Source organism: Bubalus bubalis, chromosome 2 (assembly GCF_019923935.1).
Source record: "Bubalus bubalis isolate 160015118507 breed Murrah chromosome 2, NDDB_SH_1, whole genome shotgun sequence".
NCBI classification, from domain to species: Eukaryota; Metazoa; Chordata; class Mammalia; order Artiodactyla; family Bovidae; genus Bubalus; species Bubalus bubalis.
In genome coordinates, this window is record NC_059158.1 from 174,412,934 (window position 1) to 174,435,712 (window position 22,779).

The window sequence follows — 22,779 nt, forward strand, 5'->3', positions numbered from 1 at the left end:
GCCATGTGGATTGAATTTATTGCTGTCTTTTCTCTGAAGCTTGATCACTATAAATCTGAGAGCATGGTGTGACCAGGGGATACATACAATCCACTTAAACTTCAGAGAATCTGAACATGGTCTGTGTCTACACTGTCAAAAGCACTTTTCTGAGCAGCAGTCCCTACCCTCAGGTTTCCTAAAGTGGGCAGATTTGCAGCATTCTCAGCTGGTAGCAATAGCATGGGCTGGAATGGCTCAATTCAAAAGGAATATGAGAGGACCTCCCTGGTGATCCAGTGGTTAAGAATTTGTCTTGCAATGCAGGGGATACTGATTCCATCCCTGGTCTGGGAGGATCCCACTTGCCACGGAGTAGCTAAGCCCATGCACCACAACTACTGAAGCCCACACTCTTAGAGCCCGTTCTCCACAACAAGAGAAGCCACCACAGTGAGAAGCCAGTGCACAACCAGAGAGTAGCGTCCGCTCTCTGCAACTAGAGAAAGCCTGCATGGAGCAACCAGACCCAGTGCAGCCAAAAACAAATAAATCTTTTTTAAAAATTTGTGCTACTGAGCCATGACATTGTCTAAGACTTAGTTACCTTCTACCCCCACTGCAGGTTACTGCTGTCTCTGGATTGCAGGGTGACTATGCCCAGCATACAAAAACCAGCACTAATGAAGCCCATCTGGCACTGGGGACTGGAGTCTTCTTTTCTGAATCTCCTGTCTCAATATAGAGGTCTTCACACCTCCAGGCTGTTCTGAACATGTTTGGTATTACACTTTTAGCTCACAAACTGAATCATCTATTAAAGTTAGAAAGAGGATGGGGGTTTTTTGGGATCTTAGTTCCCCAACCAGGGGTTGAACTCATGCCCCCCCACAGTGGTAGTACAGTGTCTTAACCACTGAACCACCAGGCAAGTCCAAGAAAGAGGATAGTATCCTCTTTCTTGGATAGTTTTAATTGAGCATATGTTCAAGATTTAATCGTTAATGAAGCAACCAGCAGGGTGATAAACCTGTCAAACCAATTATTTCTAATACAAAGAATAAAGTACACTGGAAACAGAAACCACTTTATTGTTTCTGAGAATTAAGGGGATTTCACAGATTATATGATTATGCTTAGGTTGGGACTTAGAGACTGAGTAGTAGGACTTTGCCAGGTGGGCATAAAACATGTACATTCTAAGAAACAGCAGGCATAAGTTTGAAAGATTGGTGTGTTTTATGAACCAAAAGAACTTCAGTATGGTTAGCGGTGGATAGTTGCAAAATTAAGTAGGAGCCACATCCTGGAGAGCTTGTACTTCATGTAATTGATCTTACAGGTTGGGGTTTCCTTAAGTGTATTCCACAGAACACTGTTTCCCAGGTATGTTAGAAACATTGGGGCATAAAGATGCCATGCTCAAATGACTTCACGAACACTTGGTTAAATAAACTGAAACAGGTTTCTTTACTTCAGGAATGCTTAGAACGTTTATTAAGTATAGAGGGATTGTCAAAAGGAACGGTGACTCAGATTTCAGATGTAAGCAATAATCATATGTATGGTTATTACATATGATAATAATATCATATCTCTTCTGCCTTTTGCCAGAAGAGATGTGGCCAAAGATGGTTTACAAGCTACTTCTCACACCTCTATCACAATCACAGGTTATTCCCTAATCCCTTATAAATACATAGTCTACATACCTCAGAATTAGTTCCCTCAACCCACCTTCATCTTTCTTGGCTTGGGATAAAACTTGAACCTTGACAGTGCTCTTTTAAAAACCTACCAATCCCTTGAGAAGTTGGCAGTGATTGGGAAAGACCAAGGCTGTGGAGACTTCAAGGGCTTTCCTCTAACCTTAGCCTCTTCACTCCTCCCAAGAGCCTTCTTCAAAGGCTGGATAGAAGCCATTAGCAGGAAACAGCAGCACCAGTTACAATTTGTGGGGAATAGGCCCTAGCCTGGGGAATAAAGTTTTGAGTGTAAAACATCCCTAGAGGGTGCAAATTGTATTCTCACTTTGGGAGAGATAGATTGCTCCCAAATGAGTAATGGCATCTCTGGTTTTCAGTTAATTTCCCTTTATGACTTCAACAGTCTCTGGCACTTAATACCATTGGCACTTAAGGAGCCAAATCTATTTTTCACTGGATGGTTAAATTTTGTGAGCTGAATTGTCCGGGAGGTGGATTTGGACAGGTTAGGACTCTTAACAGAGTTACTTCTTCCCAACAAAACTAGAGAGTTATTTGTTTCTCCTGATAGACCTAAAATCTGCTGCTTGTTAATAATCTTAAGGTGTGTGGATAGGAAAGTGAGATAAGAGAGAGCCCTGAGCACTTTAGGGCTGCAGGCAGTTGAATCCTAGGGACAGGCCATTTGAATTAGGACAGTATTTGGCCTTAGAAGAGATTTTAGCTGCATCCCAGGACAGAAGGCGCCAGACTTAAAAGATAGCCCCTATTCCGTGGGACCAGATGAGCCTACCCTCTGCCCTCTGGTCAATTGTCTCTAAATTGCAGACCCATAATGATCCTTCTTCAAAAAAATAGCCCTGGATGGGCATCCAGCCTCTCCACACCAACCCTGAGCTATCTCAAACTCCTCCTTTCTTCTAGGCTTCAACTTCTTTTCTTCACTTGCCTCCGTAACTCACCTACACTCTTAGATTCTTCTCTAATTTATATCCTCTAGAGCAGTAGTTCTCAACTCTGCACAATTTTGCTACCCAAGGGACATTTTCAGTGTCTTGGGACATTTTCAACCATCACACCTTGCCGGGGTCCAGCCCCGGTGGATCTAGGGAATTTGAAGTGGGGACGGTGTTGGCAAGGATCAGGAAACAATTGTTTAATTAAATGTTAATTAAGGATATAAAGAGTAATAGAATAAGGATAGCTCAGTGAGGAAATTTAGTGGAGAAAAGAGGCTGAATAATTCATCCAGAAGGTGAGAGAATGAATGACATGGGGAGATCAAGTTTCGGTGAACAAGGCCCACACTTTATTTTCTAAAGTAGTTTTTATACCTTAAGTTATGCATAGAGGATAATGGGGGAAGGGGTAGAGTCATGCAGTAAGCCAGGCTTTCTTCCTGTAAACTTATCATATGCAAAAGTTTAGGTGATTTGCATCATCTTCTGGCCCGCAGGCCTGTTAACACTTTAAGACCCTTTCTCCAGAAAACTTATTTTTCTCTAAAGGTAATTAGTCAGGCGCCACCCTCCAAAAGCATTAGATAAAGTTGCATTCCTATAGGGCAAAGGTGTGGTGGGCTATAACAAGAAAAAGAATTAACTCAAGGGTCCAAGGTTACAAACATTAAAGCTACTATTTACACCAATTATATTAATCAATACACTGCCAGGGACACAGTAGGTAAGGGATATGGAGACTTAGCAGCAAACATTGGCCCAACAAGTGAAAAACCCTTCACCAATACAATTTATAATCAATCTTTTAACTGCTCAAAGGAATCTGTATTTAGACAGTTTAGAACATCTCATGCCTCTCACAGTTGGGAGGCTCTGAACAATCACATGTGGCCGGAAAAACCTATTCAGGCAGGCTAGAGGACTTCCAAAGGAGTTTGTAGGTTAAAACACTATCACACCCAGGAATTATTAACTGGAGCTGTAAGTTAACTCTTTTTTCAGAGAGAGGTAGTGGGGGACAGCCCCCCATAAAGTCAGAGGTGTAGGTGAGAGCACAAAGCAGAAAGTAGGCAGACTCTGGTTTTGGGGGTAGACATTCGAGAATTTCCAGGGGGATTCCTGAGGCTTGATCCCGCCTTTGTGTATGCCTAGCCTCCTTCCTCATGACCTTTGCCACAGGCGGAGCTCCTCACGCTGGCTCCCGGCAACACCTGGAGGGACACTATGCACATCTAGTGAGTAGAGGCCAGAGATGCTCAAAGAAGTAGGTGCCTGGGACTTCCCTGGTGGTCCACTGGTTAAGAGCCCGTCTGCCAAAGCAGGGAACACGGGTTTGATACTGGGTCAGGGAAGATTCTACAGGCTGCAGGGTAACAAACCTGTGTACCACAACTACTGAGCCCTTGCGCCTAGAGCCCAAGTTCCACAAGAAGAGAAGCCACTGCAATGAGAAGCCTGGGCAAAGAAGAGTAGCCCTGACTTGCTGAAACTAGAGAAAGTCCAAGGAAGACCCAGCACAGCCATAAATAAATATGTAAGTATATAAATAAGTAAATGTTTTTTATTTTTTTTAAAAAAGAAGTGAAGGTGAAGTTGCTCAGTCGTGTCCAACTCTTTGTGACCCCGTGAACTGTAGCCTACCAGGCTTCTCCGTCCATGGGATTCTCCAGGAAAAAAGACTGGAGTGGGTTACCATTTCCTTCTCCAGGGGATCTTCCTGACCCAGGGATCGAAACCAGGTCTCCCGCATTGGAGGCAGACACTTTAACCTCTGAGCCACCAGGGAAGCCCAAAAAAAGAAGTAGGTGCTCCAAAATGTTATTAGTGATGCTGTTGAGAAACCCTGCTCCAGAGCCGTGATTCTCAAACTATGGTCTCAAACATTAACATCAGCATCTCCTAAGAATGTACTAGAAATGCAAACTCAAGAGCTCTGCCTCAGACTACAGAATCAGAACCTTCAGGGTAAGAAGGTGTTCAGCAATCTGATTTAGCAAGTCTTCCAGGTGACTTCCCTGGTGGTTCAGATGGTAAAGCGTCTGCCCTTCAATGTGGGAGACCCAGGTTCAGTCCCTGGGTTGGGACTATCCTCTGGAGAAGGAAATGGCAACCCATTCCAGTACTCTTGCCTAGAAAATCCCATGGATGGAGGAGCCTGGTAGGCTACAGTGCATGGGGTCACAAAGAGTCGGACACGACTGAGTGACTTCACTTTCACTTTCCAGGTGAGTCTCTAGTGGTAAAGAACCTTCCTGCCAATGTAGAAGACATAAAAGGCAAGAGTTCTGTCCCTGGGTCAGGAAGATCCCCTGAAGGAGGGCATGGCAACCCACTCCAGTATTCTTGCCTGAGGAATCCCCATGGACAGAGGAGCTTGGCGGGCTACACTCCATAAGATTGCAAAGAGTAGGACACGACTGAAGTGACTTAGCGTGCACACACTCGTTGACTCTGATGCAAGTCTGAGAACCACTACTGTAGTCTCAGAAAGTTTTCATCTTTCCTGGGAGAGCCATCAAGACTTCTGTTCACTTAGTGATAGTTGTCTTTGACTATGTAACTGTTCTCTTTGGCTTACGTGGTTTATCTCACTTGTTACATCTGGGACAAAACTTTCAAAGAGGAGGAGTAATAACTAAGACCAACCAGCTGATAAGTGGCAAAGCCAAGACATAAATCCAACTGGAAATCTTACCTTATCACCACAGTGTAGGGCTTGGTGACTTTTAACCTTGAATGCACATTAGAAGCAACTGTTGTTCAGTTGCTCAGTCATGTCTGACTCTGCAACCCCATGGACTGCAGCACACCAGGCTTCCCTGTCCTTCACCATCTCCTGGAGTTTGCTCAAACTCATATCCGTTGAGTCGGTGATGCCATCCAACCATCTCATCCTCTGTCGTCCCCTTCTCCTGCCTTCAATCTTTCCCAGCATCAGGGTCTTTTCCAATGAGTCAGCTCTTCACATCAGGTAGCCAAAGTAGTGGAGAGTCAGCTTCAGCATCAATCCTTCCAATGAATATTCAGAGTTGATTTCCTTTAGGGTTGATGGGTTTGATCTTGCTGTCCAAGGGACTCTCAAGAGACTTCTCCAGCACCACAGTTCAAAGGCATCAATTCTTTGACGCTCAGCCTTTCTTATTGTCCAGCTCTCACATCTATACACAACTACTGGAAAAAGCATAGCTGTGATTGTACAGACCTTTGTCGGCAAAGTAATGTCTCTGCTTTTTAATACACTGTCTAGGTTTGTCATTGCTTTTCTTCCAAGGAGCAAGCATCTTTTAGTTTCATGGCTGCAGTCACCATCTGCAGTGATTTTGGAGCCCAGAAAAAGTAAGTCTGTCACTGTTTCCATTGTTTCCCCATCTACTTGCCATGAAGTGATGGGACTGGATGCCATGATCTTGGTTTTTTGAATGTTGAATTTTAAGCCAGCTTGTTCACTCTCCACCTTCATCAAGAAGCTCTTTAATTCCTCTTTGCTTTCTGTCATAAGGGGTGGGGAATGAGTGAATTTAGTTCAGATGACCATTATATCTAACTGGACAAGAATCCCTTAGAAGAAAAGGAGTAGGCCTCATAGTCAACAAAAGAGTCCAAAATGTACTTGGGTGCAATCTCAAAAACAACAGAATGATCTTCATTCATTTCCAAGGCAAAACATTTGATACCACAGTAATCCAAATCTATGCCCCAACTACTAATGCCAGAGAAGCTGAAGCTGAACTGTTCTATGAGGACCTAAAAGACCTTCTAGAACTAACACCAAAAAGAGATGTCCCTTTCATCAGAGGGGACTGGAATGTGAAAGTAAGAACTCAAGAGATACCTGGAGTAACAGGCAAATTTGGCCTTGGAGTACAAAATGAAGCAGTGGTGGTGTTGATTTAGTCACTAAGTTGTCTAACTCTTGCGACCCCATGGACTGTAGCCTGCCAGGCTCCTCTGTCCATGGGATTCTCCAGGCATTAATACTGGAGTGGGTTGCCATTTCCTTCTCCAGGGATCTTCCTGACCCAGGAATCAAACCCAGGTCTCCTGCATTGCAGGCAGACTATCAACTGAGCTATGAGGTAAGCCAAAAATGAAGCAGGGTGAAGGCTAACAGAGTTTTCCCAAGAGAATGTGCTGGTCATAGCAAACACCCTCTTCCAAAAGTACAAGAGACAACCCTACACATGGACATCACCAGATCAGATCAGATCAGATCAGTCGCTCAGTCGTGTCCAACTCTTTGCGACCCCATGAATCGCAGCACGCCAGGCCTCCCTGTCCATCACCAACTCCCGGAGTTCACCCAGACTCGCGTCCATCGAGTCAGTGATGCCATCCAGCCATCTCATCCTCTGTCGCCCCTTCTCCTCTTGCCCCCAATCCCTCCCAGCATCAGAGTCTTTTCCAATGAGTCAACTCTTCGCATGAGGTGGCCAAAGTACTGGAGTTTCAGCTTTAGCATCATTCCTTCCAAAGAAATCCCAGGGTTGATCTTCAGAATGGACTGGTTGGATCTCCTTGCAGTCCAAGGGACTCTCAAGAGTCTTCTCCAACACCACAGTTCAAAAGCATCAATTCTTTGGTGCTCAGCCTTCTTCACAGTCCAACTCTCACATCCATACATGACCACAGGAAAAACCATAGCCTTGACTAGACAAACCTTTGTTGGCAAAGTAATGTCTCTGCTTTTGAATATGCTATCTAGGTTGGTCATAACTTTCCTTCCAAGGAGTAAGCATCTTTTAATTTCATGGCTGCAGTCACCATCTGCAGTGATTTTGGAGCCCGGAAAAACAAAGTCTGACACTGTTTCCACTGTTTCCCCATCTATTTCCCATGAAGTGATGGGGCCAGATGCCATGATCTTCGTTTTCTGAATGTTGAGCTTTAAGCCAACTTTTTCACTCTCCACTTTCACTTTCATCAAGAGGCTTTTGAGTTCCTCTTCACTTTCTGCCATAAGGGTGGTGTCATCTGCATATCTGAGGTTATTGATATTTCTCCCGGCAATCTTGATTCCAGCTTGAGTTTCTTCCAGTCCAGCATTTCTCATGATGTACTCTGCATATAAGTTAAATTAACAGGGTGACAATATACAGCCTTGACGAACTCCTTTTCCTATTTGGAACCCAGATGGTCAATACCAAAATCAGATTGATTATATTCTTTGTAGCCAAAGATGGAGAAGCTCTCTACAGTCAGCAAAAACAAGACTGGGATAATGAACTCATTATTGCAAAATTCAGACTTAAATTGAAGACAGTAGGGAAAACCAGTAGGCCATTCAGGTATGACCTAAATCACATCCCTTATGATTATACAATGAAAGTGACAGATTCAAGGGATTAGATAGAGTGCCTGAAGAACTATGGATGGAGGCAATTTGTGTGGCAATGATCAGTGATCAAATTGTAACACTGTACAGGATGTGGTGATCAAAATCATCCACAAAAAAGAAATGCAAAAAGGCAAAATGGTTGTCTGAGGAGGCCTTACAAATAGCTGAGAAAAGAAGAGAAGCTAAAGACAAAGGACAAAAGGAAATATATACCCATCTGAACGCAAAGTTCCATAGAAGAGCAAGGAGAGATAAGAAAGTCTTCCTCAGTGATCAGTGCAAAGAAATAAAGGAAAACAATAGAATGGGAGACTAGAGATCTCTTCAAGGAAATTGGAGATACCAAGGGAACATTTCATGCAAAGATGGGCTTGATAAAGGACAGAAACAATGCGGACCTAATAGAGGCAGACAATATTAAGAAGAGGTGGCAAGAATACAAAAAAAGGTCTTACTATTCCGGATAATCACTGTGTGATCACTCACCTAGAGCCGAACATCCTGGAGTGTGAAGTCAAGTGGGCCTTAGGAAACATCACTAGGATAAAACCTAGTGGAGGTGATGGAATTTCAATACTGAGCTTTTTCAAATCCTAAAAGATGATGCTGTGAAAGTGTTGCACTCAATATGCCAGCAAATTTGGAAAACTCAGCAGTGGCCACAGGACTGGAAAAGGTCAGTTTTCATTCCAGTCCCAAAAAAGGGCAATGCCAAAGAATGTTCAAACTACTGCACAATTGCACTAATTTCACATGCTAGCAAAGTAATGCTCAAAATCTTCAAGCTAGACTTGAATAGTATACAAACCTAGAACTTCCAGATATTCAAGCTGGATTTAGAAAAGGCAGAGGAACCAGAGACCAAGTAAGCTGAAACTTACAAGTTTGGCCAGGAAGCAGAAGTTGATCCACTGTGGTCATCTGTGTCTAATTGACTATTGGGCAGAAACAGTCCATTAGAAATTGGCTTTGTGCAGAAAAATGACTGTGACTTTCCTTCAAAGTATAGCATCCAAAAGTACTAGAGCCAGAAAGGACCTTACGGGTACTTAGGTCATCTAATCCAACCTCATTTGCAGAAGGAGAAACTGAAAATATATCCTTTACACAAGGTCACATGCGAATTAAGTTAGAGGTTTTGCTCATTCAGGAAACATTAATTCAACAGGCCTCTGTGGTGGGCCCTGTGCTGCGCCTGGAGAATACAGAAATGACCGAGTCATAACCTCATCTTTGAAGACTCACAGGGCAGAACAGTGGGGAGAGAAACAAAAATCATGCTTCTCAAACTTATCCACATAAATGCCTTAATGGCAGAGGAGAATGAACTGGAGCAGGAATGAAGAACTCCTAAAATTAATAACTTTGAAATTTCACCTTGAAACTACAAAAATGTATGATTTTCCCCCTCAACTTTTAAAAATGTTCTGAACATAAAAATTGAAATATTAACACAGTATTATATATATATATATGTTCCACCTAGATTCAATCCTCTCTTCTGGTAGCTATGAAATATATATACTGCCATGTGTAATATAGACGGCTAGTGGGAAGTTGCTGAATAACACAGGGAGCTCAGCTTGGTGCTCTGTGACAACCTGGAGAGGTAGAATAGGGAAGGCGTGGCTCAAGAGGGGATATATGTGCACTTATGACTGCTTCATGCTGTTGTACCACAGAAACCAAAACATTGTAAAGCAATTATCCTCCAATTAAACAAACAAAAAACACTTTCAATGACTATTGAAAATAAGATACAGTCATCATAATTCTTTATTCCCAAATATCCCTAAATACTCCAGTAGGTATCTCCTGAAAACATTCTCTTTCATAGCCACAATACAATTACCACATCTAAGAAAATTAACAGCAATTCCATAATATCATCTAATGATCATATTAAAATTTCCCCATTAAAGTATCTTTTATAGCTAAGTTTTCAATCTAGAATCAATCAAGTTTTATGCTTTGGGGTATTCTCTCTCTCCAGTGTCTCTTAATCTAGAACAGTCCCCCATATTTTTCCCCCAGTGAAACTGACTACTTAAATGCATATGATTTTGTATGTGCTTCGTAATATAGCTGTGCTGGTTTTACAATAATGAACGTTAAACGAGGAAGCGAGTAAAACCGGCGCCCCAGGAAGATGAGCCACGTTTATGTCTGCTTTGTGTCTTCTCATGTTCTGGTTTTAGAGACAAATAAGAAATTCAAATTCAGTCTAATACATACTGTCAGAGGTATGCCTGCAAACTAGGAGGCAGTGGCTATGGAGAATTTAGGCAAGGTTTTACTGAGGAAATGATGCTTTAAGTGAATCTTAAAGGAAGATGGGAGATTGAGGGGGAGAGATCTGAGAGGGGGATTAAGTACTGTCCGGGCAGCAGACAACAAACTGATGTGATCAAAAATGACACACAGCGCGTGGTGATGGTAACAGCTTATTTGGGGAGTGACAGATGAGTAGAAACCTTGAGAAGTGTTGGAGTCAGATTGCAAAGAGTCTAAAAAGCAGGTTGTCAGCTTTGGGCTTCATTTTATGGGAAGGAAACCAGCAAAGGTCTCTTGGTACTCTCTGCATAGGAGGTCAGCCACTCCTGAGGTTGCCTCAAAATGCAGAGCCAAGACAAGTGGATTATAAGAATGCAGATTTACACTCAACAAAGAAAGCAGCTGATTCAGACCCATCCACACACAGAACAGTGGAGAGGTCCTCCGCTCTGGAGTATACAAGTAGAAGCTGGGTGACCATTTGATAGGAATATCTGTGTTGTACTGATTGAGATAGTTAGAGCTGCTCATCAGAATCCCTGGGGAATATATTCTGAAAATACCTGTAACCAGGTCCCACCTGCAGAGATTTGGTTGGAGTTGAGCTGGTGTGGGGCCCTGATCTAGGTGCAGGTGGTCTGCACACTAACATTTGGAAGCCGCTCGATCAGAGGACCACTGTGGTCCTTTCCAACTCCACTGTTCTATAATTTTACATGCTGTTTACCTAAGATGGTAATTTTAGAATTCAGTGAATTGTTTGCTGTGAAAGGTTGTCTAGTTGAAGGCTTATGGAAAATGATGAGGAATTGAGAATCCCATCAGAGCATTTGGGACCTGCAGGAGGGGCCAGGCCTGAGCTGACCCCGTCTGTTTCCCTATCCCCAGTTGGCCCTTGGGCAAACCAAGCACAGCGTAATAAAGGCCCAGGGAATTATGGGGCCGACTGGAGAGAGCCTCCTGCCATCTCTCAATGTCCCCAGCTCAGCTGGCCTGAGGGCAGATTTTAACTGAAAGCCCATGTGGCCTCTAAGGGCTAGTGAAAAGGGAGATTAGTCTTGGCTGTTGGCAGATTCTGTGCTAGGATTCTGGGCCCAGACAAGGAAAGTCAACTTTCTATAAGCTTTACTGCCATCAGAGCTGTTTAGGGTTTCCTGACCTAGACCCTGCCCGTTCATATACACCCTGTTCTTCCTCTTCCTTTCTTTTCAACCATTCTTTCTTATCAGAGATTTTTCTTTTTTCCTCCAACCAATTTCCTTTCAGGAAATTGGTTGGAAAGGAGTGGTGATAGGAAGGAGGCAACAGGCAGTAAAAAGTATGTGTAGAAATCAAAGAGAAGGGATCATATCTCCTAAACACAACTTGCTGTTGAACACTTCTGTGCTGGGACTTCTATTTTGTCTAGCAGCCCACATTTCAGGGATCAGCTTTTCTCGAAGTTTTCCATCACTGCCTGTACCCAAGCAGAGTTCGTCATTTTTTCCACTATTAATTTTCTGTACTTCATTGGCACTTTGCTATTCTGTGTATCGCTCGTAACAATCTTTATTTGTCTGCCTCACTCACAGGCCCAAGAGTCACAAACTCAGATGCCATCAGGGCCCAGAGGAAAGGCAAATGGGTGAAGCTGCTGGGTTTAGGGAAATAAGTATTGTACGATGTCGTGCTGTAGGCCAGTGTGCTAACCCTCCAGACTTTAGCCCAAGGATTATCAGGGCTGCCTGATTCATCTTTGATTCCACAGTTCCTAGCTCAGTGCCTGACACTGTAACGGCAATGACCTGGAGTTCTTGAGATCCAACTCTCCCCTAATGTGCTGTGTGACATAAAAAAACTCACTCAACCTCTCTGCCCTTCTGTCTTTCAGGTTCTCTGTTTCTTTCTTTTTTTTTTTTTTTCCAGCCATATGGCTATGCAGGATCTTAGTTTCCTGACCAGGGCTTAAACCTGGGCCTAGGCAGTGAAAGCTCAGGGTCCTAACCTCTGGACTGTGAGGGAATTCCAGGGATCTCCGTTTCTTTATGTCTTACCTCTTCAGAAAAGGCATTTTGCAGATCATCTCAGCCAGTGGATTTTTCACTTGGTTCCTGACAGACTTTGGCTCGAGGTGCTGATCTGCGGCCTTCACAAGATGAGAGAGCAAACTGAGACAGCAAGCTGCCAGTCCTCTTTCTCCATACAACCAGAGGGCTCCCACATTCTTTTTTTTCTTTTTTTTTAGTTTTAGAAATGTATGATTTCTTTTGAAGAGAAGAGTCTGCTGCTAAAAAGTTTGAAAACCATAAGGAATGCAGTAGGTTCTGCCTGAATTCAAATCCTGATTCTTCCACTTTCTTGTTATATCATGCAAGTGATCTAACCTCTCTGAGCCTCAGTTCCCTCTCCTAGAAACTGCAGGTGGTGATAACAGTACCCATTTCAAAGGGCTCCTGTGAGGTTTAATGAGTTAATTCATGGAAGTGGCTCTGAACAGTGCCTGCGCAGAATGCTTAAGAGGTGTTAGTTACTGTGTCATATTAAGGTCTTCATCCCTAGTCCTGGCACAAAACTTCTAAAACTCTTGCAGTGCCCGCTGTGATAGGGAGTGTCTCTTCTTATTCACAAGTCCCTTTTGATCACACCTGAGTTTATTCTAATGAGGTGGCTTAGGATGAGACCCATAGACAGACCAGAAAGACCAAGTGACTAAAGACTGAAATTTTAGCCCCTCCTACTGAGCTCCAGGGCTTCCCTGGTGGCTCGGATGGTAAAGTGTCTGCCCACAGTGCGAGAGACCTGGGTTCGATCCCTAGGTCAGGAAGATCCCCTGGAGCAGGAAATGACAATCCGCTCCAGAACTCTTGCCTGGAAAATTCCATGGACGGAGGAGCCTGGTAGGCTACAGTCCATGGGGTTGCAAAGAGTCGGAGACAACTGAGCGACTTCATTTTCTTTTCTCACTGAGCTCCAGGAAGGAGAGGCAGTAGTCAGTGACCAAGCTCGATAACAACTCTTGAACACTGAGATCCTGAGAAGTTTCCAAGTTGGTGAATCATCTGAGAAGGTTGTGCACTCCAGCTCCACAAAGACAGAAGTGCCCAGGACCCTTCTGGACTTCACACTATACACCTCTTCATCTGGCTGTTCATTAGGATCCTTTATAATAAACCAGTAAAAGTAAGCAAAGTGCCTTTCTGAACTCTATGCACTGTTCATAGACAAATTATCCAACCTGAGAAGGAAGTCCTGGGGGGACCACCCTATAGTTGGTTGGTCAAAAGTAAGTGAGGCTAGAGATTTGCAACTAGCGTCTGAAGGAGAGGCAGTCTTGGAGGACTGAACCTTGATGCTGTAGGTCTGTGCCAACCTGGGTAGTTAGTGTCAGGATTAAATTGTTGGACCATCAGCTGGTGTTGGAGAATTGGTTGGTGTCAGAAAACATCCCAGAAACTGTAATTGGTAAGCATGTTCAGTCCTCTAACTTGGAGGGAAAAATTAATAACATTTCCTCTATCATGTGAGTGAACTTTCTCAGAAACCTTCAGTGTTTCAACCCACAGAGGGACTAATGATGGAAGATTCAGACACAGCATCTAGGCTTGTTTTAGGTCAAGGGAAGAATGTAACACCTCAGAAATTTCCTCACATTAGCTGCTCCTGATTCATCTCTCTCTGAGGCTGACCATGGTCCTGCCTTCTCACTTCGGAAGCGTGGGTATATTCTGAATCATCTCTGTCCTTTATTTCTAAATCCTGCTTCATTTCCTCCACATTCTTTCCCTAGTCCAAGGGTTAGTCATCTTTTGTGTCAACTACTCCAAGCCTCTCCTGACATCATCCTCAGCTCCTAACACCCTCAACTTCTTGCCAAAGATGTTTCTGTCTCTACAATTAGATTGCCTTCCCCCTTAACATCCTGGACTTCCAGGTGGTAAAGAGCATGGATATGCTACAGCCCGAGGCAGAAATATTCTTTCACCATGTATTTGCTGACTCCTGACACAATCCAAGCTCTGTGGGATATAGAGATAATTTATGACATAGTCATGGTTCCAAATAATAGCAAGGAGAGATAATAAAGCCCTCCTCGGTGATCAGTGCAAAGAAATGGAGGAAAATAATAGAATGGGAAAGACCAGAGATCTCTTCAAGGAAATTAGAGATACCAATGGAACATTTCAAGCAAAGATGGGCTCAAGAAAGGACAGAAGTGGTATGGACCTAACAGAAGCAGTAGATATTAAGAAGAGGTGGCAAGAATAAACAGAATAACTGTACAAAACAGATCTTCATGACCCAGATAATCACAATGGTGTGATCACTCACCTAGAGCCAGACATCCTGGAATGTGAAGTCAAGTGGGCCTTAGGAAGCATCACTACTAACAAAGCTTGGAGGTGATGGAATTCCAGTTGAGCTATTTCAAATCCTGAAAGATGATGCTGCACTCAATATGCCACCACATTTGGAAAACTCAGCAGTGGCCACAGAACTGGAAAAGGTCAGTTTTCATTCCAATCCCAAAGAAAGGCAATGCCAAAGAATGCTCAAACCACTGCACAACTGCACTCATCTCACACGCTAGTAAAGTAATGCTCAAAATTCTCCAAGCCAGGCTTCAGCAATACGTGAACCATGAACTTCCAGATGTTCAAGCTGGTTTTAGAAAAGGCAGAGGAACCAGAGATCAAATTGCCAACATGCGCTGGATCATGGAAAAAGCAAGAGAATTCCAGAAAAACATATATTTCTGCTTTATTGACTATACCAAAACTTTTGACTGTGTGGATCACAATAAACTGTGGAAAATTCTGAGAGATGGGAATACCAGACCACCTGACCTGCCTCTTGAGAAACCTGTATGCAAGTCAGGAAGCAACAGTTAGAACTAGACATGGGACAACAGACTGGTTCCAAATCAGGAAAGGAATACGTCAAGGCTGTATATTGTCACCCTGCTTATTTAACTTCTATGCAGAGTATATCATGAGAAACGCTGGGCTGGAAGAAGCACAAGCTGGAATCAAGATTGCCAGGAGAAATATCAATAACCTCAGATATGCAGATAACACCACCCTTATGGCAGAAAGTGAAGAGGAACTAAAGAGCCTCTTGATGAAAGTGAAAGAGGAGAGTGAAAAAGTTGGCTTAAAGCTCAACATTCAGAAAACTAAGATCATGGCATCTGGTCCCATCACTTCATGGTAAATAGATGGAGCAACAGTGGAAACAGTGACAGACTTTATTTTTTGGGCTCCAAAATCACTGCAGATGGTGACTGCAGCCATGAAATTAAAAGACGCTTACTCCTTGGAAGGAAAGTTATGACCAACCTAGACAGCATATTAAAAAACAGAGCCATTACTTTGTCAACAAAGGTCCGTCTAATCAAGGTTATGGTTTTTCCAGTAGTCATGTATGGATGTGAGAGTTGAACTATAAAGAAAGCTGTACGCCGAAGAATTGATGCTTTTGAACTGTGGTGTTGGAGAAGACTCTTGAGAATCCCTTGGACTGCAAGGAGATCCAACCAGTCCCTCCTAAAGGAGATCAGTCCTGGGTGTTCATTGGAAGGACTGATGTTGAAGCTGAAACTCAACCTGATGCGAAGAGCTGACTCATTGGAAAAGACCCTGATGCTGGCGGGAGGCGAAGGGGATGACAGAGGATGAGACTGTTGGATGGACAATGGACATGAGTTTGGGTAAACTCCGGGGGCTGATGATGGACAGGGAGGCCTGGCGTGCTGTGGTACAGGGTTCACAAAGAGTTGGACGTGACTGAGCGACTGAACTGAACTGAACTGAACATGGTCCTCATAGAGCTCACGGTCTATGGGGGGAAACAAAATCAAACAAGGACAGAAAATCCCAGTAAAAACTCTCATGGAGATAACACTGGTCATCCCAAAGGAGGGTGCTTCCTTGAGGCCGTATTGTTAAGGAAGGTCTAGGTTGGGTGGGGGGAGTAACAGGTGAGCTGAAATTTGAATAGGACGCCTCCTGCCTGAGCATTCAGATGGGAGATGCATTCAGATGGGAAATGCATTCTAGACAGAACAACACACGCAAAACATGGAAGTAAGTGATGGCGTGGTATGTGCGTGGTGTGGGCAAGACTTTGTCTAAATGGAATGACCCGGGGGCAGAGGCTAGTTCTGCTGATCATCAGTCCTGTTCCCACAGGACAGATTTAAAAGTAAGTCAGCCTGTCCTTGAGCAGGGTGTCACAGGCATGATGTGATACAGCCAAGAGCCTGGCAAGCACAGGTCACAGCCCCAGTGGAATCCGCTGTTATTAGGAGTAAATGAGATAGTGTATGTCAAGTACCTGGTCAAAGCAAGCACTCAATAAATGGAAGCTATTATTGTTATTATTATTGAATTGCATTGTTGAGTGTCACGAGGGAACTGGCAGATGCTGTATGTGGAAGGGGCTCCAGAGAGGATCTGCTAGAGAACCGTTACATTTGGGCTAAGACTTTGCCAGGCTGGTTCTTTTTCTTTTATAGGAAATGGACTCTGGAGAATCTGATGAAACCTGTGGACCTTCTCCCAAGAAAAAGACACATCTGTTCAGATGATGATTTGTGTATTATTTCAGGGACTTCCCAGACTCCTGGAGGCCTGTTTAGTCATGGAAACTGGTTGGACACAGCTGTTATTTGCCAAGCATGGCTGAGAAAAGAACCCACTCTTATCTTATTATTCTAAGTGAAAACCTCACCTCACGTAATTTCTTTTTTTTTTTTTTATTTTTTACAATTAATTTTTGTTGGAGTATAGTTACTTGACTAGAGAAGGGAATGGCAACCCACTCCAGTATTCTTGCATGGAGCTCCCCAGGGACAGAGGAGTCTGGAGTCCATAGAGTTGCAAAGAGTCAGACACAACTGCCATGACTGAACACACACGTAGTTGCTTTACAGTGTTGTATTAATTTCTACTGTGCAGCAAAGTGAATCAATTATATGTATACATTTGTTCCTCCTTCCCTGGTGGCTCAGATGGTAAAGAAACTGCCTGCAATGCAGGAGACCCAGGTTCGATCCTTGGGTCAGGAAGATTCCTGGACAAGGAAATGGCTACCCACTCCAGTATTCTTGTCTGGAGAATACTGTGGACAGAGGAACCTGGCAAGCCACAGTCCATGGGTTTGAAAAGAGTTGGACACGACTGAGCAACTCACATTTTAACTTGATGCATATATTCACTCTTTTTAAGATTTTCTTCCCATTTAGGTCACCACAGAGCATTAAGTAAGTTCCCTGTGCTATTCAGCAGGTGCTCATTAGTTATTTTATACATGAAGTGAAAGTGAAGTCATTCAGTCATGTCTGACTCTTCGTGACCCTATGGGCTGTAGCCTTCTAGGCTCCTTTGTCCATGGGATTCTCCAGGCAAGAATACTGGAGTGGATTGCCATTTCCTTCTACAGGGGATCTTCCCAACCCAGGGATTGAATCTGGATCGCCCACATTGCAGGCAGACTCTTTTACCGTCTGAGCCACCAGGAATGTGTGTATGTCTATCTAAATCTCCCAATTCATTCACGCATCTACATAATTTCAAATCTACCAATAATCTGTGTGGTTTTCAAAAAAATAATTAAATTTATTTATTTTTAAAATGAAGGATAATTGCTTTACAGTATTGTGTTGGTTTCTGCCAAGTATCAACATGACTCAGCCATAGGCTGCATACCTACATCCCCTCCCTCTTAAATGCTGTGTGCTTGGGACTTCCCAAGTGGGGCTTCCCTAGTGGCTCAGAGGTTAAAGTGTCTGCCTGCAATGCGGGAGACCAGGGTTCGATCCCTGGGTCAGGAAGATCCCCTGGAGAAGGAAATTGCAATCCACTCCAGTATTCTTGCCTGGAGAATCTCATGGACGGAGGAGCCTTGTACTCTACAGTCCACGGGGTCGCAAAGAGTTGGACACAACTGAGCGACTTCACACTCTAACTTTGGGACTTCCCTGGTGATCCAGTGGTTAAGACTCTGCCTTCAAATGCAAGGAGTACAGATTCGATCCCTGGTTGGGTAACTAGGGTCCCACATGCTGTATAGTGCAGTTAAAAAAAAACACAACTATGTGGCAAAAAAAATACAATAAATTAAAGTACCTAGTGGCATGCTGACAAGTGGGTAGAGGAGGGAGACCAGTGAGGGGACCGTTCTGATAATCCAGGAAGAAGACAGGGCTGGCTTCGGGGGCATGTATCCTCTGCATCACGTGGGACACACCCTGTGCTTGTTTTCCTGCTCTGCTGTGTTTTCATTCCTAATGAGCCATAGGAGCCTTGCATTTTCATTTTGCACTGGACTCCACAGATTATCTCACCAGTCATATGAGAACTTATGCATTTGAGTGCTCACTCTGTGTTGTTGTTCAGTCGCTCAGTCGTGTCCAGCTCTTTGCAGCCCCGTGGACAAGCATGCCAGGCTTCCCTGTCCTTCACTCTGTAAGCTGCACAAAAGTGGCAGAGCTGCAACTGGAACCCAGGCTGCTTGGGTCCAGAAGCATAGGTCTTATAAGGTCTATGTCATTGTGCCTTCTGTGTCCAGAGTGCTAGTGAGACTGGAGAAAGGGTGAAAGAATAAGAAACATTCATTCTTGGGGACTTTCCTGGTGGTCTCATAGTTAAGAATCTGCCTTGCAAGGAAGGGGATTGATCCCACATGCCACTCAGGCAACTAAGCCTGCAGTGCCCCAACTAATACCTGATGCAGCCAAAAATACATAAATCAAAAAAAAAAAACACATTGTTTCTTTTTCCAGAGAAAAAGAATATTCTTCACCTTGGCCTTTCCTTCTAAATCTGGGTATCAATGCCATGTCCTAAAGGAGGCTTTCCTGGTCTCCAAACGTGAATTACAGCCTCCTTATTCTTTTACTCTTCCTTATCTTTTAAGGCACTTATCAGAATTTGTCATTATGTATTTGTATGTTTTCTGGTTTTGATGACAATCTGTCTCTAGACATTCTCTCAGTGAATGCAGAGGTCGGTTTATCCCCTTATCCCCCAGTGGAGATCCTGGTACCTAGTAGGTATTCCATAGATATCAGCTGGAAGGTAAGTTCATAGAATATAATGACAGGTCAGATGGGATAGAGAAGCCCCCGAGGATAATGCAGAGATACCCACTTGAGTGATGCTGGTCCTCAAGACGACTGTAAGAAGTTAGGAGTGGTGCTGGAATGAGTAAATGGATTGGGGATGTGTTTGAGAGTTTGAGTGCTTTTCAAGGGGGGTGTCTTGGAGAAGGCAGTTTCCACTGACAAGTCCTTCACTCCCTCCCCACTGCTGCCTGGGATACGTGGACTACAGCCCCCTGGGCAGACCTCTGCCATCAGGCAACTCTGTGCTCATGCCCTTGGGAGCCTGCCTGTTCCCTAGCCTGGGAAGCTCAGTGGGTCCCGGAACAGCGCTGCAGGGCTCATTTCTGGATCATAGGGGACCCAGGGGTGTGTATGCAGTCAGGTCGGGCTCAGTAAATGTCAGTAGAGGAAATGAGAGAAGGAAGAACTCTGGAGGGAGGCTGGGATGGGGGAAGTGGAGTGGAAGGAAATAGAGACCGAGGTTGGAGCCGCCAGGCCCTGGAGACAAGGTGGACAGAGGCATGCTCCACACTCTCGGGAGACCAGGCACAGAACTAAGCGCTTGATTCACATAACTGCATTTCATCTTTGTGGCAACACGACAGCAATCATTATTGCTTCTATTTTGTTAAGAAAACGGAGGCCCAGAGAGGTGACGTGATTTGCCCAAGGTCACACAGCGAGCGAGCTGCGAAGTCTGGGTTTGACCCAAGCTTGCCCTCTGCTCACTTCATTCCCTGCCTCTTCGGCTCTGCTCTCGGTTTCCCTACCCCTTCTCCCCACCCCTCCGCTTCCTTGGCCGCCCCGCCCCACCTCTCTCCTCCCCTCCTCTCCCCTCCCCTCCTCTTCTTTCCCTTCTCTCTCTCTCTCTCTCTCTCTCCTGCCCTCCCTCTCGGCAGCCGCGGCAGCCGAGCCACGTGGTGGGGCCGGGAAACCGCGGCCGCGGAGCACCCTGGCGGCTGCCCCAGCTGGGCAGTGCTGCTCTGCGCTGCGCCGCGCTCGGTGCCTGCGCTCCCCTCTCCGCACTCCCCGCCAACCGCCCCGGGGCGGGAGGCGCGCCCGGCAGTGGGGCGTCCAGACAAAGGAGGCGCGGCAGAGCCGGCGCGCGGGCGGACGGACCATGGACTCCGAGCGCGAGCGGCCGGCCCCAGCCCTGAGGACCCGGCGCTCCCGGGCCCGGCCCTAAGGCGCCCGGCCCCGCCGCCCGGGGCGCCCAGCGCGGAGGACGCGGAGCCCGCGCGGCACGGAGGAGGCGGCGGCCGCCGAACCAGAGGGGCGCCGCGGCGGTCGGCGCGCGCGACCCCCGGAGCCATGGGCAAGTGCAGCGGGCGCTGCACGCTGGTCGCCTTCTGCTGCCTGCAGCTGGTGAGCGCCGCGCGCCCGGGCGGCCGGGCCGGGTAGGGTAGGGCGCGGCGGGGCGGGGTCCCGGGGCGAGCGGGTGGGGTGTGGGTCTGGGTGTGGGTCTGGGGCGAGCGCCCGGGTTGGGGGTGGTCTGGAGTCACGGAGAGGACGGGCGGAGCCTGCTCCTGCTGGCCCGGCTGTCTCTTTGTGTGCGCCTCTCGCCCGGCGCTCCCCGTTCCCCGAGTGCGTCCTGTGCGCGAGTCCCCGGCCCGCCCGGCGCCTGGGGCTCCACGCGACTGGCCCGCACTGGACGAGTGGCCTCCTGTTGGGGAGATGTTGTGGGTGTGTGGCTCTACGGGGCTTGGGGGTGTGTCCGAGGCGGGTGTGTGGATCCCTTGAGGTTCCTGCCGTGTGTTTTCCTCTAGATCACTCGTTTGCGTGGGTCTCTGCCTTTGGTCTCCGCCCCACTGAGCGTTTCTCACAAACTCTCTGCTCCTGTGTGTGTCTCTCTCCGCGTTTCTCCTTGGTATGTGTCTAGATCTCTGACCATTTCTGGTCCATGTTCATCTGTGTGTGGGGGGCTCTTAGACTCCAAGAACCATTCACTCTTTTGTGCTCTTCCTGCCTGCCTCCACCCTCCTGACTGGGCAGGCCTAAGAGCCCCTCCCTGGAGAGGGTCACAAGGAGCTACTAGGTCCTGGGGCAGCTGACCAACCAGGTGCGGGACTGCCCTCCCTGCTTTGGCTGTGACCACTTTAGCGATAGGCATTGTCAGTCTTTCCACCAGAGGGGCGGGGTGTGGGGGGTGGGTGGAGGGGGTGAGATAGGGCTGGCAAGGATGGGAGTGGAGATACTTGGGTGCCCAGGGAGGGTGGGAGTACCTGGGGACACTGTACATAATCTCAGCTCAGGGAAATCAGGTTCTTGTCTCAGGGAAGCGAGGGGAGTGAATTTGGGGGCTGAAGGGGACCAGCTCTGCCCCTCAATACAGACTCTGGCAAGTGAGTTTGGGAAAGTGGTTAAGGAGAGGCCAGGATCTCCTGCCTATGCTAGAGCTGAGATCTAACCAGTAAAGAGGTCTGGTCTGGGTTCCACTTTTGCCTGCATCCATTGCCCTTCCTCCACCACTGGTGTGTACATACAGTAAAGCAGAAGGAAGCTTTGAGTGTGGATACACACACCCCATTCATCTTTCTTCTTTCCTCTTGGGGACCCCAGCCCCGAACACTCCATCCACAGACCTGCCCTCTTGGACAGTGGCCCAAACAGCTGGGCCCTGAAGATTGGAGCCCTGCTCCCAGCTGTGGGCTGCAGGGCAAGTGACATCTTGGTGAGCCTCTCTGTGAATTGCTCATCCTTGAGGTTGGCAGGGGGGATTAATTAAGATCAGGTAGAATGGAAACTCCAGAAGAGCAGAGATTATCTGTTTTGTTCCTGCTAAATCCCCAGCAGCTGGAACAGTGCCTGACACTCCATTAATATTTGTAAAGTAAATGAGTGAATCAGTTATTTGGCAACTCCTGGCTCCCGGTAGAAACACCCTTCTTTATCTCCTTTCAAGAACATAAAATTCCAAAAAGTGCTGAAACTTTCCAAGGAATTTTCTTTCTGAGTTTATTTTAAAATTTTAAACTAGGACTTTTTCTTATTAAAGAAGTAATATACAGGGACATCTTGGTGGTCCGCTGGCTAAGACTCCTCACTCCCAATGTCGGGGGCCCGGGTTCAAGCCCAGGTCAGGGATCTAGATCCCACATGCAGCATCTAAGAGTCTGCTTACTGCAACTTAAGATCCACTTGCTGCAAATAAAAAAGAAAAAGAAAGAAAAGTAACATACACATTTTATAAAATGATTAAATCAATAAATAACCAAATAGAGCAGAAGATAAAGACGTTTCCTTCTATGCCCAGTCCCATACTCCAAAGATAAGCAGTATTAACAGTTTGACCCACCGTATTCTCTGTTGATGATAATAACAGTCCTTAGCTTTAGGGAACAGTTACTAGGTGCCCTTGTAAGCACTTTTCCATGTATTAACTCATTTAATTCTCATAACGATCCTATGAATTTACTGGTCCTGAGTTCTCTAGTTAGGGGCTAT

The 22,779-nt window shown here is 45.8% G+C and overlaps 1 protein-coding gene across 1 annotated transcript in view; it reads left to right on the plus strand.

Moving 5' to 3' along the window:
• Positions 1-20,206: 20,206 nt before the first annotated feature.
• Positions 20,207-22,779, plus strand: part of NKAIN1 (sodium/potassium transporting ATPase interacting 1) — a 47,264-nt gene continuing 44,691 nt past the window's right edge. Inside the window, exon 1 of the mRNA XM_044937995.2 lies at positions 20,207-20,700. Within this exon, the coding sequence (XP_044793930.1) occupies positions 20,647-20,700 (54 nt within the window). The 5' untranslated portion in view covers positions 20,207-20,646. The remainder of the gene's footprint in view (positions 20,701-22,779) is intronic.